The sequence below is a fragment of the Chrysochloris asiatica genome, unplaced genomic scaffold (assembly GCF_000296735.1).
Source record: "Chrysochloris asiatica unplaced genomic scaffold, ChrAsi1.0 scaffold00046, whole genome shotgun sequence".
Lineage (NCBI taxonomy): Eukaryota > Metazoa > Chordata > Mammalia > Afrosoricida > Chrysochloridae > Chrysochloris > Chrysochloris asiatica.
Genome location: NW_006408564.1, coordinates 2,880,599 through 2,897,273, shown reverse-complemented (window position 1 = coordinate 2,897,273; position 16,675 = coordinate 2,880,599). Strand labels below are relative to the sequence as shown.

General features: G+C 37.1%; 2 protein-coding genes across 2 annotated transcripts in view; both read right to left on the bottom strand.

The window, feature by feature from the left end:
* Window positions 1–16,675, bottom strand: part of CACNA2D3 (calcium channel, voltage-dependent, alpha 2/delta subunit 3) — a 1,461,104-nt gene that overhangs the window by 30,467 nt on the left and 1,413,962 nt on the right. The gene's annotated exons all lie outside the window — the stretch shown is intronic.
* Window positions 10,815–11,257, bottom strand: LOC102820248 (enhancer of rudimentary homolog). Its single transcript, XM_006862055.1, has one exon. It carries the CDS (start codon window positions 11,236–11,238, stop codon window positions 10,903–10,905), a length of 336 nt encoding a protein of 111 aa, XP_006862117.1. The 5' UTR covers window positions 11,239–11,257; the 3' UTR covers window positions 10,815–10,902.

Below are 16,675 nucleotides of genomic sequence, written 5' to 3'. Positions count from 1 at the left end.
ACATCGTAACTCAAATGCATCAATTCTATAATCTTCTTAATTCATTATCCAACTCTCACATGGATTGTTGTTGTTGTTGTGAAGTGCCATTGAGTCGATTCCGACCCATAGTGACCCTGTATAGGGTTTCCAAGGAGCAGTTGGTGAGCTTGAACCACTGACCTTGCAGTTTAAATGACTTTGCAGTCTGACGCATTAGCCCACAGTGCCACACCAGGCTACCAAAATACCATGGCTTGAGTGAGAAACACCTTAGACCTCAAATTGACATGTTTACTCTTGATCACTTTAAAGAGGTCTTGTACAGCACACTTGCCTACTGAAATACAGTATTTGGTTACTTGAATGCTACTTTCATGGGTGTTCATGGTGGATGCAAGCAAAATGAAGCCTTTGACAACTTCAATCATTCCTCTGTTTATCATGATGTTATTTATTGGTTTCTTTATGAGGATTTTATTTTCTTTACATTGAGGTACAGCTCATGCTAAAGCCTGTGGTCTTTGATATTCATCCATAAGTATTTTAAGTCCTCTTCACTTTCAGCAAGTAAAGTTGTATCATCTGCATATCGCAGGTTGTTAATGAGTGTTCCTCCAATCCTGATGTCACATTCTTCTTCACATAATCTAGTTTCTTGAATTCTTTGCTTGGCATAGGTTGAATATGTATAATGAAAGGATATAACCCTGTTATACACCTTTCCTGATTTTAAACCATTCAGTATCCCAGTGTTTTGTTCAAATAACTTCTTAGTTTATGTACAGTTTATGAGCACAATTAAATGTTCAGGAATACCCATTTTTCACAATGTTATCCCATAGCTTGTCATGATCAATACAGTTGAAAGCCTTTGCATAGTCAATAAAGCACTGGTATTCTCTGCTTTTAGCCAACATCAGTCTGACATCAATAATGATGCCACATTCGTGTCTGAATCCAGCAGTCCTGGTCAGTATACTGTTGCAGCCATTTTTTTAATATCTTCAGCAAAATTTCACTTGCTTATGATATTAATCATATTGTTTGATGACTTCTGCAATATCCGCTTCTCTTTGGTATGGGCACAACTATGGATCTCTTCCAATCACTTGCCATAGATGAGTGAGTGTGTCCAGTGCTACATCAGTTTTCTGAAAGATTTCAATTTGCATTCCATAAATTCCTGTAGTAAATCAATTCAGTGTACCTTGGACTTCGTCCTTCTGTACCATTGAGTCTTGATCATATACAGTCTCTGGAAATGGTTGAACACTGACTATTTCTTTTTGGTACAACTTTTTTGATGGTTTCTGCATCATTCAATATTTCAAGTCGAGGCTTAATTTTCTTCTTTTTTTTTTTTCCAAACTGAAAAATGCTGACTCTGGTCTTCCTTCTTGATTTTCGAACTTTAGGTCTTGGTACATGCCATTATAATACTTGACAATGTCTTCTCAAGCTGCCCTTTGCTTTTACCACCTCATTTCTTCCATTTTCATTAGCAGCTCTATGCTGTAGAACAAATTCAGAGTCTCTTCTGACATCCATTTTTGTCTTTTCTTTATCTTCTCTCTTTTTAGTGACCTTTTGCTTTTTTCCTGTATGATATTATTGATGTCATTCTACAACTGTTGCGGTGGTAGGTCATTAATATCTAGTAAATCAAATCTGTTCTTGAGATGGTGTCTAAGTTCAGGTGGGATATGTTCTAGAACATATTTTGGCTCTCATAGACTTGTTTTAATATTCTTCAGCTTCAGCTTTAACTTGCACATGACAGTCACTTCTAAAAGGCATATTAATTGTGACTTTCTTCATGGAGCCACTCCATCACCAAGAGAGAGTAGCTATTCCTTATACATGACACATTGCAGATCCTTTGATCATCCATACACAATACTCACACTTTTATGTGTACATCCATTTACCTCCCTTGCACTACCACATCAGAAGTCACTAGATGGCTAGGCACCATCACCATAGGCTACATTTGACTTTTTCTAGCACATATAGAAACGTCCCCCTGTTGGTAACTCAGAGAAACACATCAATGAGTTGTATTGAAAAACAGCTTAAAGTGACGTTCAACAAGTGGTTCCTGTTGGAGTTAGAAGAGTGGCACAAGTCACATCCATTAAGAAACCATGGACAAAACAATGATGCAAACAGCTTGTCCATGTCTAAAGTCATGAAGCCAAATGCTTCCAATCGCAAAGACTGCTGGCCATCAAGCTGCTGCTCACCCTTGGACCTCATGATATAACAGATTGCAAGGTTGGAGGTAGTGGAGTCTGACTTACTCAGCAACATAATACAGTGACTAAGCCAGATAGTGTCTACAGAGGTACATCTCCCAGAGCCTGATGGTTTCTGAGTCTCACTCCCCTAAAGGCTACGTTTTCCAAATGCAGGGCACCTGGTAGATGGAAACTTTGTTTTTCATTTGGGTAACTTTATCTTCTATTATACTTTGGGAGCAAGGCATGGATCTCTTTTGTTATCTTTTTTCTACATGCCAACTCAGAACTAAAGCTAATAAGGAAAACAAAGGAAAAATAGTGAAAGATGAAATATTATTCAAGGTAGCACAAGTATCTTGGAATTATTCAAGGTAGCACAAGTATCTTGGAAGATGAGTCATAGACAACATAATACAAAGCTGAATCCGCCCAGGATTTGTGTTTGTTCTCACAACTCTGGTCAGCTTCAAAGTCTAAAGGCTTTCTGCTACTGGCTGTTTCCATCAAAGAGGATCTTGCTTAGACAACAGCTTCTCTTTAATAGCCAATTTTAATCTTCCCTCTTTGGGTACCAGTGTTGTCTTCTTTATTCGGGAATATACTCTTCTTCCTGTGATCCCAGGTGTTTCTGAGATGCCAGCCCTGTATCTAGGCATGTATCTGGGCCTAAGTTGTAAAGTACAATTCCTTCCCCTGGAGAAAGCCACTGATTCAGAGGTGAGCATTGAATTTAAGATTTTTCCAACCAGATTGAAACTCAAACCTCTCATATTTACTCCCAACATAAGAGAACAAGGAAACTTTCAGCCTCAGGAGTCACTCGGTGCCATGCTGCACACATAAATGGAAATGCTTGCTGGGAAATGCATGGAGAAAACCATGTATAGGTTTTGGTCCTAACCTTTGGTTCCTAGATTAAGCCTCACCTGAAGTCTACATCTTAACTTCCCCCTTTATTATTTCAGGTTGCTGAGGTGAGCTTTCTGTGATTTATGAACTGAAGGATACTGGGTGATACCTTCCTGATGTGATCACATTGCAGCTGGAAACGTTAGGCTTTAAGAAGCTGAGACTCAGCACTCATCTACCTGTCTAGAGCTGGTTCACACCAGGTATACATACCTCTGAGGCCTTTCCTGGAGCCTGACCTCTCCTATTCCATTTCACTAGCGTGGGAAATGGGCTGTGTTTGTGCAGTTAGGTGCTGAGATTAACTAGGACTAGCATATTGTCTTTGTTATACTTATTTATTCAAAATTGTATACAATGGCCACATTGTGGCATTCCATTTGTGACTCATTGAGAGAGCACACAGAAAGCTGGAATGATGCTTTGTCTGCAGAGCCTGTGTTCCACGGTGGTATTTATTATATTGTAGACACAATGAGTCAATAAGAGCCATAATAATGACTTCCACTCATCCTCAGCCCCACCAAGGATTTGTCAAGATTTATGGTGCAACCCAGAGCTTGAAAATACCATGGCAGGAAGTTCTTAGGCACTGTCAACCCAAGGCAGGTGGCAAAGAATGGTATTTTGTGTTTGAAATATGGAAGAGACAGCCCCATAAAATGAAAGGCAAAAGGGACAACAAAGGATATTTTCAAAACTTTCCTATTATTTTAGCTTTCCCAACTTTCTAGTTTTTGTACTGGGGTCTTCAGTAAATCCTCTTAATTATGACATGAGCCATTTTCTTCTAATCCTTTAAGAAGAGTAAGGAATTTGTTAAATATTTTCACTGGAACTATAAGTGTCTTTTTTATAAATAATGAGAACAGCAGCTAACATTTATTAAGTGTTTGACTACTGCTAAGCACTTTTCTTAGCAGTACCCATTTAATCCTCTTACCAATTTAAAGAAGTAGCATTATCTCCATTTTCCTGATGAAAACATTCAAGTTTTAAGAAATTAAACAACTTTTCCAAATTCTAAAACCCATCAAATATCAAAGTACCAAGGCTCGCTACAAAATCAGATCTGTGTTTGACTGTAAGCCTGTTCCTCTTAACGATTACTCTCTACAACTAACCACCCACATCACCACCACTGCCAACATCACATCACTACCACCATCATCATTATCACCACTCATCAACACCTCCTACTCAGTGAGCATTTACCATGTGCCATGAACTCTGTGAAAACTCTTACTTACAAGTGACTCATTTCACAATAGCCCCTATGAAGCAGGTAACATTGCCCACAGCTTCAGAAGAGGTGTTTGAGACTTGAGAGTTTAAGTGATTCTGTCTCATCTTGTTTAAGATAGCACATGTAATAAGTATCAGAGCCATGGGGTAGATTCCAATGGTCAGACTTCAGAGTCTGCCATCTTACCCCACTGTGGTCAAGCACAACACAGCCTGATGCAGAAACTTGTCTGGGCAGCACTAATGGGTTTGCTCATAATCAGAGGCCAAGGAAGACTGTCGCCAGTTTGTAAGGTGTCAGTTGACATGACCTTGGATACATAGCTGTGGACTCACAGTTATAACAATAGCCTACTATCCTAACAAAAATAAGATATTAATCAATTCATTGTAAGATTAAGTATCATAATGAAAGAGCAAAAATATGACAAATGTTTAACAGTAGAAAAATAACTGAATAAACTATGATATATTCAGGATATATCAGTATGTAATATGATTAGGAGGAATGTGATGGAGCTATAGGATAAGCACTGGAATGCAAACAACAAGGTCAGTGGTTCAAGCCCACCAGCTGCTCTGTGGGAGAAGGATGAGATTTTCTGATCCTGCAAAGATTTACAGTCTCAGAAATCTTTACAGTGTTCTCTATGAACTGACTTGTCAGACTTGAGAACAACAAATTATGATGACGAGCAAGGTACTGAACAATATCTATGGTATATGTCCTGTTGTGAAAGAAAGGGGCATAAATCTAAGTACATATTTTCATACTTAAAAAAGATAGATACCTAAACCAAGAAGTAATAAATATGATCACCAATGGAGGAGGATGAAAACCGGGTGGAACGTTATGATGGCAGTAACCTAAATCTGAATGCACTGTGCTTCAGGACTGTACAACATTGATACTCCGTGCTTAAGTTATATAACTAAAAAGATTAACAAGAAATAAAGAAGCACTCCCCCTCCAAATGATAAACTCACAGTTGTTGTTGTGAAGTACCATCGAGTCGGTTCCAACCCATAGCAACCCTGTGTAAGGTTTCTGAGGAGTATATGGTGAACTTGAACCACTGACCTTGTGGTTCGAAGCAACTTTGCAGTCCAGCGTATTTGCCCACAGCACCACACCAGGACTCCAAAATACCACTATCTATCATTATTTATCAAATTAGTGGCATAACCACATAAAAAATTATTTCCATTGGATCAAACTTACAATAAAAAAAGGAACACAAATGTTTCTTAAACAATACATTAGTCATGCTATTGTTGCAACAAAATAAGAATATTGTTAATTTGCAAGTGTGTGTGTGTGTGTGTGTATATATATATATAGTAGCGTAGTGGTTACGAATCGGGCTGCAAACCGCAAGGTCCGCAGTTCGAAACTACCAGCTGCTCTGCGGGAGAAAGATGAGGCGTTCTACTCCCGTAAAGATTAACAGCCTCGGAAACCCTGTGCAGGGTCGCTATGAGTCGGAACCGACTCCACGGCACACAACAACACACACACACACACACACATGAGCACAAGGGACTTTTAAAAGTTTGTGGAAAGATGTCATTATCTTTTAATTCTATATTCTCACAATCTTTTCCAAGTCCCCTCATGTGCATGTGTGTGGTGTACACATAGTACTAGTCCTATGTACTTAGTCCTACCAGTTGCTGTCAAGTCATATTCAATTTACGGCAACCCCATGTGTTACAGAACAAAATTGTGCTCCATAGGATTTTCAAGGTTGTGATGTTTTTGAAGTATATTGTCATGTCTTTATTCCGTAGTGTCTCTGGGTTAGTTCCAATCACCAATCTTTAAGTTAAGAGTCAAGAGTTTAATTGTTCATGCCACCACATGTATGTATGTGTGTGCATGTATAGAAAAATCACAGTCTCAGAAACCCTACATAGAATCACTATGAGTCAGATTTGATGGCACTTAACAACAACATATATGATTTAATAAGGAGCTCTCGTGACACCATAGGAAAAGCACTACACTGCTAACTGGAAGATCGGTGGTTCAAACTCACCAGGGGCTCCCTGGGCAAAAAGATGAGCTTATAAAAATTGTCATGGAAACTCACTATGAGTCAAAATTGACTCACTATGAGTCAAAATTGACTCACTATGAGTCAAAATTGACTGATGAAAATAGGTTTGGTTTGGTTTTATATGCTTAAACAAAGATTAAACATGTTCATTTGCAATTATATATATATATACACACATTAAGATTTTCAGTGTAAGATAAAAATAGGTTCAAGTGTAAATCAAATACTCAATGACATGAATTAAAACTAGTATTATTAGGCCTTTGATTTATTTTCTCTTTCTAAACAAGTATATTACCTAGCTCTCTCTCCTAAAATGGCTCAGAAGTTTTTGGCAAAGCTGTTGGTAATGAATATTTGGGCCCAGATTGTGGTCTCTAAATAACATTTCCCAATAAACAGAACCAAGGTGTTCTGGAAAAATAGCTGATTCCAGATCTGAAGCAGGAAATGTACAAAATCAGCCTGGAGTAGCTTGTTATGTAGAAATTGGAGAAGCTATCAATGAGTAAGCAGTCTTTTCAAAAGGACACAAGGACCAAGCTGGAGTGGCTAAAGATGAGTAGATTGCATATAAAATAAATAATGTCTGCAATGGACTAAAGCAGCACATGTTGTTGTTAGGTGCCATTAAGTTGATTTTTGACTCATAGCAACCCCCATCTGACAAAGTATAACTGCTCCACTGGGTTTCCCAGGCTGTAATCTTTATAGCAGCAAATTGCCAGGTCTTTCTCCTAAGGAGACACTATTTGGGTTCACACCACCAACCTTTTGGTTAGTGTCCTAGTGCTTGACCATGACACCACCAAGATTCAAAATACACCATAAATACATATAAATCCATTAGTTTAAAATAAATTATTATAGATGCTGACGCATTAAGATGGTGGACTAGGCCAAAAGGCTAGTACAGACCCTCTACAACAAAGATACAGAAAACAAATGCAGATGATAGTTCTGGAATGCTGAGCTTCAAATGAAGGGATAGAGAAGTACAGTGGATGCTTACGAGGAGAGAATGCTGAGCAGACATGGCAAAAAAGAGAAAAAGACATCTGACCTGTGTGGGCAAACCAGATGGGTGTGGCTATCTTGAGCTTTTATGAGCAATTTCAGAGATAAGAAAACATACTGGCTCTGCAGAAACATACCTATGGTACACAGAGGCAGAAACATACCTATGGTACACAGAGGCAAAGATGCCATTTCTTTCTTGTTCTTCGCCCTCCTCTACTGACCAGAGGTGAGGCTGACCACACCCACATAAACCCCCAGGGAAGCTCCCTAACATCACAAAATATGAGAAGATAACCATTCAAGTAGCTGAAGGAACCCCAAACAGAATAAACTCCAAAAAAAAAAATCACCAAGATGTATCATAATAAAACTCTCCAAATTCAAAGACACTGAAAGAATCCTGAAAGCAGCTTAGGAAAAATGAAAAGTTACCTACAAAGTTAAGCTCTGATTTCTCAGGAGAAACTACACAAGCAAGAAGGCAACGAGGAGATATATACAACACTACAAAAGAAAAAAATTGTCAACCAAGAATCATATACACAACAAAACTGCCCCTCAAATATGACAGTGAAATTAGAATATTTCCAGATACAAATAAATTAGAGGAGCTTGTAAAAACCTGACCAACTTTACAAATAGTACTACAGGGAGTCCTTGGGACTGAGAACCAACAAAAGCAAACAACTGGTGCTTGACATATACGGTAACACTACCCAGAATCAATCCACATATTGTTGTATCCAGGATAAAACAATCCTACAAAACTGAAAATAGGGAAGCAGAGATAACAATTTATAATCAATACAACATCAAAGCCATAAAGGAAAAGTATAGTTATAGAATTTCTAATGGTTAGAAAGTAAAGATAAAACACACTGTTTTTAATTGAGGAAGAAATTAGTAAATCACAAGGTGCTATCAAATAAAATTAATTAACCTTCATATCAAATCAAGAAAAGGGAAAATCATAGACTTTACAATCATTACAACAACAGAAATAAAATGCACAAACAAAATGAACTCAGCACAGAAAAATAAGTGGCAAAAAGAAAACAGCAGCACTACAAAAAAACTCAGCGAAAAGACTAATCAATTATTAGTCTGAATGTCAAACGATTAAATGCATCAGTCAAGAAAGAGAAAGGAGCAGAATGAAAAAGACAGCAGGACCCTCCAATATGCTGCCTACAAGAGAGACACTTTATACATAAATAGAAAATAGATTAAAATTCAAAAGATGGAAAAACCTATCAAGCTAATGGCAATAAAAAATGAACAGGAATGGAAATATTAATGTCCGATAAAATACACTTTATGGCAAAAATAGTCTAAGAGGTAAAGAAAAATATTATCTCAGGATGAAAGGGTCAATTGAAGAGGACGGCATAGCCATAATAAATTCCTATGCTCCCAATGAAAGAGCCTCAAAATACATGAATCAAACTCTAATAGCACTGAAGAAAGAAATAGACAGCTCTACTATCATTGTTGTTGTTAAGTGTCATTGAGTCCATTCCTACTCATAATGTCCCTATATAGTGTTTCCGAGGAGTGGCTTGCGAGCTTGAACCACCGTCCTTGTGGTTCACACTGACTTTGCAGTTCAAACTTACCTTATGGTACAAGTGCAATAACCCATAGCACCACACCAGGACTGCACAGTAATACTAGGAGACTTAAATGCACCATTTTTGATAAAGAACAAAACAAGAAGAAATAAATTCAACAAAGACACAAACTAAACAACACAATCATCCAACTTGACATCATAACACAAATTCTTTTCCAGTGCACGTGAAACATTCTCCAGGATAAACCATGTGGTAGGCCCAAAGCAAGCTTCCAAAATCTCAAAACATTAAAATACAACAAAATATCTTTTCAGAACTCAACAATAGGGAGATCAAGAAAACAAGATCAAATTTATGGAAATTGCATAACAACCTGCTTAAAACTACTAGATAACAGAACATGTAAAATAACCAAACAAGAAAATTCCTTGAATCAAATGAGAAACAAAACACAACATATCAAAACCTTTAGGATACAGCAAGAGCACTGTTTAGAGGGCAATTTATAGCAATATATATATATACACATCCAAAAAGAAGGAATGAAATTTATACATTTTTTGTCACCAACAATGAGAAGATCAGCTAAGTAAGCCTTTAGTCGAAAGAAGAAAACAAATCATAAAGATTAGAGCAGAAATAAATTAGAAAACAGAGAAACGATAGAAAAAATCACCAAGACAAGAAGTTAGTTGCTTGAAAGGATTAATAAAATTGAAAAACCATTGGTTAATCTAATAAAAGAAAAGAAGAGGATTCAAATAATACACGTAAGAAACCATATGGGTGATATCACAAAAGAACCAATGGAAATAAAAAGGTTATAAAAACAGAATACTATGAAGAATCGTTCTCCAATTAAGGTGAAAATCTAGAAAAAATGGAGTAAAAAAAACCCATGACCTCCCTAAACTGACAAAGAGTGACACAGAAAATTTGAACACACCTATAATAGAAGAAAATGATCAGGTAATTTAAAAACTCCCAACAAAAAAAGTCTGGGCCCAGGTGGCTTTACTGCTGAATTCTGCCAAACATTCAGAGAAGAGCTGACACCAATTTTGCTCAAACTAAACAAGATTCTAGAACATAGCAAAGGATGGAAAGCTCCCAAATACATTTTATGAAGCAAGTATTACCCTCAGATCAAAACCAGGCAACAACATCACTAAAAAAGAAAATTATAACCAGTATACCTCATTAACATAGATGTAAAAATTCTCAACAAAATCCTAGCCAGTAGAATTCAACAATATATCAAAAATTGATACATCATGGCCAATGGAATTTATACCAGGGATGCAAAGATGGTCCAGTATTTGAAATACAATTAACATAATCCACCATATAAATAAAACAAAGGAAAAGAATAACATGTACATACTGATTGATGCAGAAAATTCATTTGACAAAATCAAGTATCTATTCCTGATAAAAACACCCAGTAAAGTAAGAGTTGAAGGGAAATTCCTCAACATGATTAAGAATATTTATAGAAATCCACCAGCCAGTATTACTGTTTTGTTGTTGTTGTTGTTGTTGTTTTTAATATAACTAAAGAGGATTTATTTTGAACTGAGACTTTACCTTGAAGACATGACTAAACTTTGTCACTACTACCCACCCCCATCCATCTGGTAGAAGGGTTAATACAGGGAAATGTTATAAAGTAGATATGAACATCTTGGAGGATTTGAACCAACATTAACTGACAACTGTCTTTTAAGCCATCATAAAAATGTTTAAGTAGAAAAAAAAAAAGAAAAAGAAAAAGGTGAAGAGTGTAAAAAAATGGAAACCGGACTACTATAATCCAAAACTCCCGCTACAACACACTGTACACACCTGTGTTCCAAGCCCACCCCCAGCCCCTTAATGCCTCCAACTCAACTGTTTCCCAGCCTGTTGAGCGTGCCAATGACGAAGCATGTACATCATCTCCTTAATCCAATCTTTGTTGTAAGGTTGGTATGTCTGGGTGTCAGTTTGGTAAACAAGACAGCTGAAGTCTGCCAGATCATCAGTAAAATCAAACACCTGACTGATATCATATGTGATTGAGGAACTGTTGGGATTCATTCTCTTCAGATGTTCTTCATACATTTTACAAACACCTTCCATGCATTCATTTACAGATTCATAGTCAGCATAAGTTCTTCCTTCTGGCCTCTTGGTAGGCTCTGCTAACAAAATGGTGTGAGACATCATGCCGAACTCTTTCGCTGCAGCCGCTGTTCCAGCCAGTATTACTTTTAAAGGAGGGAAATTGAAAGCATTCCCTTTGGGAACAGGGACCAGACGAAGACGCCCTTTAAAACCACCGCTATTCAGTACCATGTTCAAAGACTTGGTCAAAGTATGAGGCAAGAAAGGGAAATTAAAGAGAAAGTAAAACTCTATTTGCAGATGATATGATCTTATACATAGAAAATCAAAGATTCTGCAAAAAAAAAAAAATTATTGGAACTCTGAAAATTTCACAAAGTGGCAGGGTGTAAGAAAATTAAAAAGTTTGATTCCTGTATGCTAATAAAGACATCTCTGAAAAGGAAATTAGGAAAACAATACCATTTACAATGTTGTTATTGCTGTTACGTGCTGTTGAGTTGGTTCTGACCCATGGCTGATGATACAGAGCTTTTCTACCATCTATTTCCACAGATGTAGTCAATTTGATTTCTGTGTATTCTGAGGAGGTCCATGTGTGTTTTTATATTGCTTAAAAAAGGTATTCGTAATGAATAATAGTTGTTGTTGTTGTTGTTAGCTGACATTGAGTCGGTACCAACCCATAGTGACTTTATTCACAGCAGAATGAAACACTGCCCAATCCTGGGCCAACCTCACTACTATTGTCTCACTTGAGTCCATCGATGCTGCCACTTGGCCAATCCATCTCATTGTGGGTCTTCCTCTTTTTCTCTGACCCTCCACCTTACCAAACATGACAGCTTTCTCCAGTGACTGGTCCCTCCTGACAATATTTCCAAAGTATGAGAAACAAAGTTTGGCCATCTTAGCCTCCAAGGAGCATTCTGGCTGCATTTCTTCCAAAACAAACCTATTGGTTATTTTGGCAACGCATGGCACTTTCAATATACTCCTCCAACACCGTAACTCAAAAGCATCAATTCTTCTATGGTCTTCCTTATTCATTATCCAGCTTTCACATGCATATGAGGTTATTAGACACCATGGCTTGGTATTGAATAATAGTGGTATTTATTAATCGGTCTTCCCTGTAGGTGCATGACTATTATCCTATCACAGAAAGCATTGTACTTCATGACTGATCATGATATGCTCTTTTGATGATGAATGAGACATGAATCCTCTTCAATTTGTCATTCCAAGCCTGTTAAACCATATTTGTCAGATTCAAAATGGCCAATACCAGTCCATTTCAGTTCACTAATGCCTACATTGTTGATACTTATGCGTTACATTTAATTTTTTTACAATTTTTTAATTTTCCTAGATTCATACATGACATGTTCTGATTATTAATGGATGTTTACAGCTCTTTCTCTTCATTTTGAGTTGTGCCCTACCAGTAAAGGGAGATCTTGAGGGTTCTACTCCATTTGGGTCATCATGGCCAACTCTAGTTTGAGGACGCATCTCTTCCCCAGTCGCATTTTGACTGCCTTCCAATCTGAGGGGCTCATCTTCCGGTACTCTATCTGACAGTATTCTTTCTGGTGTTTCATCATGTTCATCATGTTTCAGTACTCAATAATCTGGTGCTCATAGTGCTCCACTGCTATTCGTAAGGTTTTCAGTGACTAGATATTGGGAAGTAGTCCATCACTCCTTCTTCCTAGTTTGTCTTCATGTGGAAGCTCAGCTGAAATCTGTCCACTGTGGGTGACTCTGCAGGTATTTAAAATACATGTGGCATAGCTTCCAAAATAATAGCAATACACAAGCCTCCACAGTACAACAAACTGACAGATGAGTGGTGAATATATATACACATATATGTATGTACTAGGATTCCTGGTGTGGCACTATAGGATAAACCCTGGACTTCAAGGTCAGTTTGGACCGCAAGGTTAGTTTTCTATGAGTCAGAACCAACTCAACAGCACTTAACAACAACATGAGTACATATTAATATATGCATATATATTTTATACTTTTGAATAGTCTTATATGCATATACTTAAATTTCATAATATATATCCATATAAACATATATAGTATTTAATATCATACCTGTGGATGCATATTCATATATGCATACAGCCACATTTCATTTCACATGTCCTTAAGGTTCCCTGGTGACACTGTGGTTTAGGTGCTTGGCTACCAATCTTAGGGTTGGTGGCTCAAACCCACCAGATACACCTTGAGAGAAAGTTGAAGTTGTCTACTCCCATAAAGATTTACAGTCTCTGAAACCTTATATATGGTTGCTATGTGTCAGAATCAACTCAGTGGCAGTAGGTTTGGTTTGATGTGTGTTCTTATATATACCTACAGCACTTCATCAATGCCTTTGGCTCCATGAACCCTCACTGACCAAGCATTTGGAAGAATCACTATACCAGAGAAAGACCACTGGACAAATATGGGCCCTAGAACCCAGAGCTATATCTCCAGAATGAAAATTGGATTAAAATGTTAACTAGTATGCTCATTTAATAACATAACTAAATCAGTCTCATTTCTAATCTATTAATTATATAGCAATAGCTAAAAACAGATGTGGGGGGAATAATAAAACGTTTAAAAGAAAATGGAGATACTCATGAATTTCACTCTGGTTGCCTTAGGGACTATGACCAAATTTTCCTGCCATTCCAGATTTTGTTTGCTTTAGGATTTCAGGTATATTTGGATAAAACAGAATATTTTTTTAGAAGCAGTTACTTTTTCCTCATGTTCATGGAAGAAGAGAAGGGGAATCCTCCCTTTTTGGCAACAGAAGGTGTTAAGAAGATGCAGTGACCTCTTAGGAAGGTCAAAGAGGCAGAACACAAATTCAATGACAGAACACTAATTTGACTGATTTTCAATCCCTGCTGCTTACCCCTTTGTCTCTTATCATGTGCGTGTACAGGGAGCTAATAATTGTATGGTGGTGATGGTGGTGGTGATTCAGTACCAACCGTGGAGTCGCTTCCAACTGATAGTGACCCTGCATAGCGTTTCCGCAGCTGTAAATCTTTATGGGAGCAGAAAGCCTCATCTTTCATCCACGAAACAGCTGGTAGTTTTGAACTACTGACCTTGCAGTTCGCAGCCCGATTTGTTACCACTACGCTATCAGATTATTCCGTAAAGATCTATAGCCTCGGAACCCTATATGCAGGGACGCTATGAGTGGGAACTGACTCCACAGCACATCACTACCACCACCACCACCACACGATCAGAACTCCTTAATAATTGCATAGATGATTAAATGTAATAAAATATACTTACTTCCATCTAAAATCAATGTCAAGCTTGCCTCCTTAGTACACTGGGTTGATAGGGATGGGCAACTTAGACTTCAACTATCAAAATTGGGGGGCTATAAAGGCACGAGGAGTCTTGGTGTGACGCTACTGATTAACCACTGCATGGCAAAGTCAGTTTTTCAAGCTTACCAGTTGCTTCTTGGAAACCTTATACAGGGTTGCTATGGGTCGGAACTGACTCGACTGCACTTAACAACAATAACATAAAGGTACAAAGTGGCTGGCTTACAAGTTTTCATGAGGGTGCTTAGTGTCCGAATGAAGGAAGTAAAATAGAATCCCCACTAAATAGTTCTCCTATTGTCCAGAATGGTCCGGTAATGAGGGGAATAAGATATATACATTTTTTTTTTCATTTACTTGAGTTTGTTATTTAATTTTCATAAGAAATATACAAAACTAAAGTATCTTTACACTAGTATACTTGGTTCCATCTTCCACCTCCCTTCTTTGTAGACACGACCACTTTTAGGAAATGTGTGTACTGTTCTAATTTTACATAAGATATTCACCCATAACTGAAGCTTAATGTGAGTTTTTGGTTAGTGATTATACTCAAATTAACACCGCTTTCATTAAATTAGAGTCATTTTTCCTTCTGTGTTTCTACACATTTTTGAGATTTTCCTCCATTAATGCAAATTCACTGTACTTAACTGGAGTTATTCTACTACATGACTATCATACTTTATTCATTCCGCTCACAAGTGGCATATTTGCTTACATTTTTTGGCTGCTATAATTCCTGCTGTAATAAACATACTGGTATGCAGTTCCCTGGCTACATGCTTCATTTTATTGGGTATTGTTGTTAAGTGCTATCAAGTCAGTTATGTATTTATACTTAAAGTGGAATTGCTGGAGATTCCATTTTAGAAATTCTTTCAACCCCAAGGTTTTAGACATTCTCATTATAATACTAAGTTTTGCCTTTTGCATTCTAGTTTCCAATACTTGAAAAATTCATAAAAAATATTTTGATGTATGATGACTGAAAACCTATTATTTTCACACAGGAAGATTCAATTACCCTGAGACTACCAATCATCCATGGTGTCCTTAATTAGTGATGCCACTTATATTAATCACCAATTTCCCATAAATTGACAATTCTGTATTCAATATTCTTTTCTAATCTCTATTATTATATGTCTTACATCAAAAGCAAATAATTTTGATTATGGCTTTACAAATCATAAAACTGTAATTTTAAAACAATTTTGTCTCTTAAATTCATATCCTTTGATCTCTTCTGTATTGGGTAGGCATTCTAGGAGCACACTGGTAAGTTGTAAAATAACAGTGTGTATCTCTGGATCTTCACTTTAATAATGGGAGTGTGCTCCTGAAAATAAAGGATTAACAACATTGTGTAAACTCTAGGGATACAGGTTTTCATTATACGAGGGTAAAAAAAAAAAAAAAAAAATTTTTTTTTTTGTTACTATGGGTGCAGTTCCTACATGCAGAGGTTGATTCTCTGTGATCAGTGGACAGCCGCACACAAGTTCTCTCAGTAATACATCTGTCTTAACCTCACTTCAGTGCCCTCAAAAAAAAGAAAAAACTCCAATCACAATATCAAAATTGTGGCTTCTAAGGCGATCTGATGGGCCAGTTACATTCAAGGCAGAGGTTAGCCCAGGTTATGTGAAGAATCTTTTGGAACTTCAAAGGGGTGATCTATATAGACTTTCTCAGAGGGCACAGGACAATCTGGAGGACTTATTAGGAAGAAATTTTTTGTTTTTTTAAATAGAAAAACTGCATCGGTGAGGAAAAGGCCAGGAAATTTTATCAATTCCAACAATTCACCTAGCAAATTCATCAAACACAGTAAGAACAGTCTTATGAGAATTTCACTGGGATCCCTATAGCTCTGATCAAACTTTTTTTCTCTCTCTCTCTCCCAAACTCAGAAAACTCTAATTGAATCCCTTGAGGATGTTACAGCTACCATTTTGATGTGGTATACATTGAAGAGCCCGGAATTCATTGGGAAAGGGTTATACAGATGGAAACAACACCTTTAGAAGTATATAAATTTAGATGGAGGATATATTGAGAAATAATAATTCACATTTTGGTATTTTTGTTTAATAAAAGTTTCTATGATTTTGTAGCAACTTTTTTACTTACCCTGGTAATATGATGTTGTTGTTGTTGTTAAGTGCCAT

Bases quoted from the DNA above. Each gene is read 5' to 3' on its own strand.
- LOC102820248 (XM_006862055.1), bottom strand. From the start codon at position 11,238: ATGATGTCTCACACCATTTTGTTAGCAGAGCCTACCAAGAGGCCAGAA.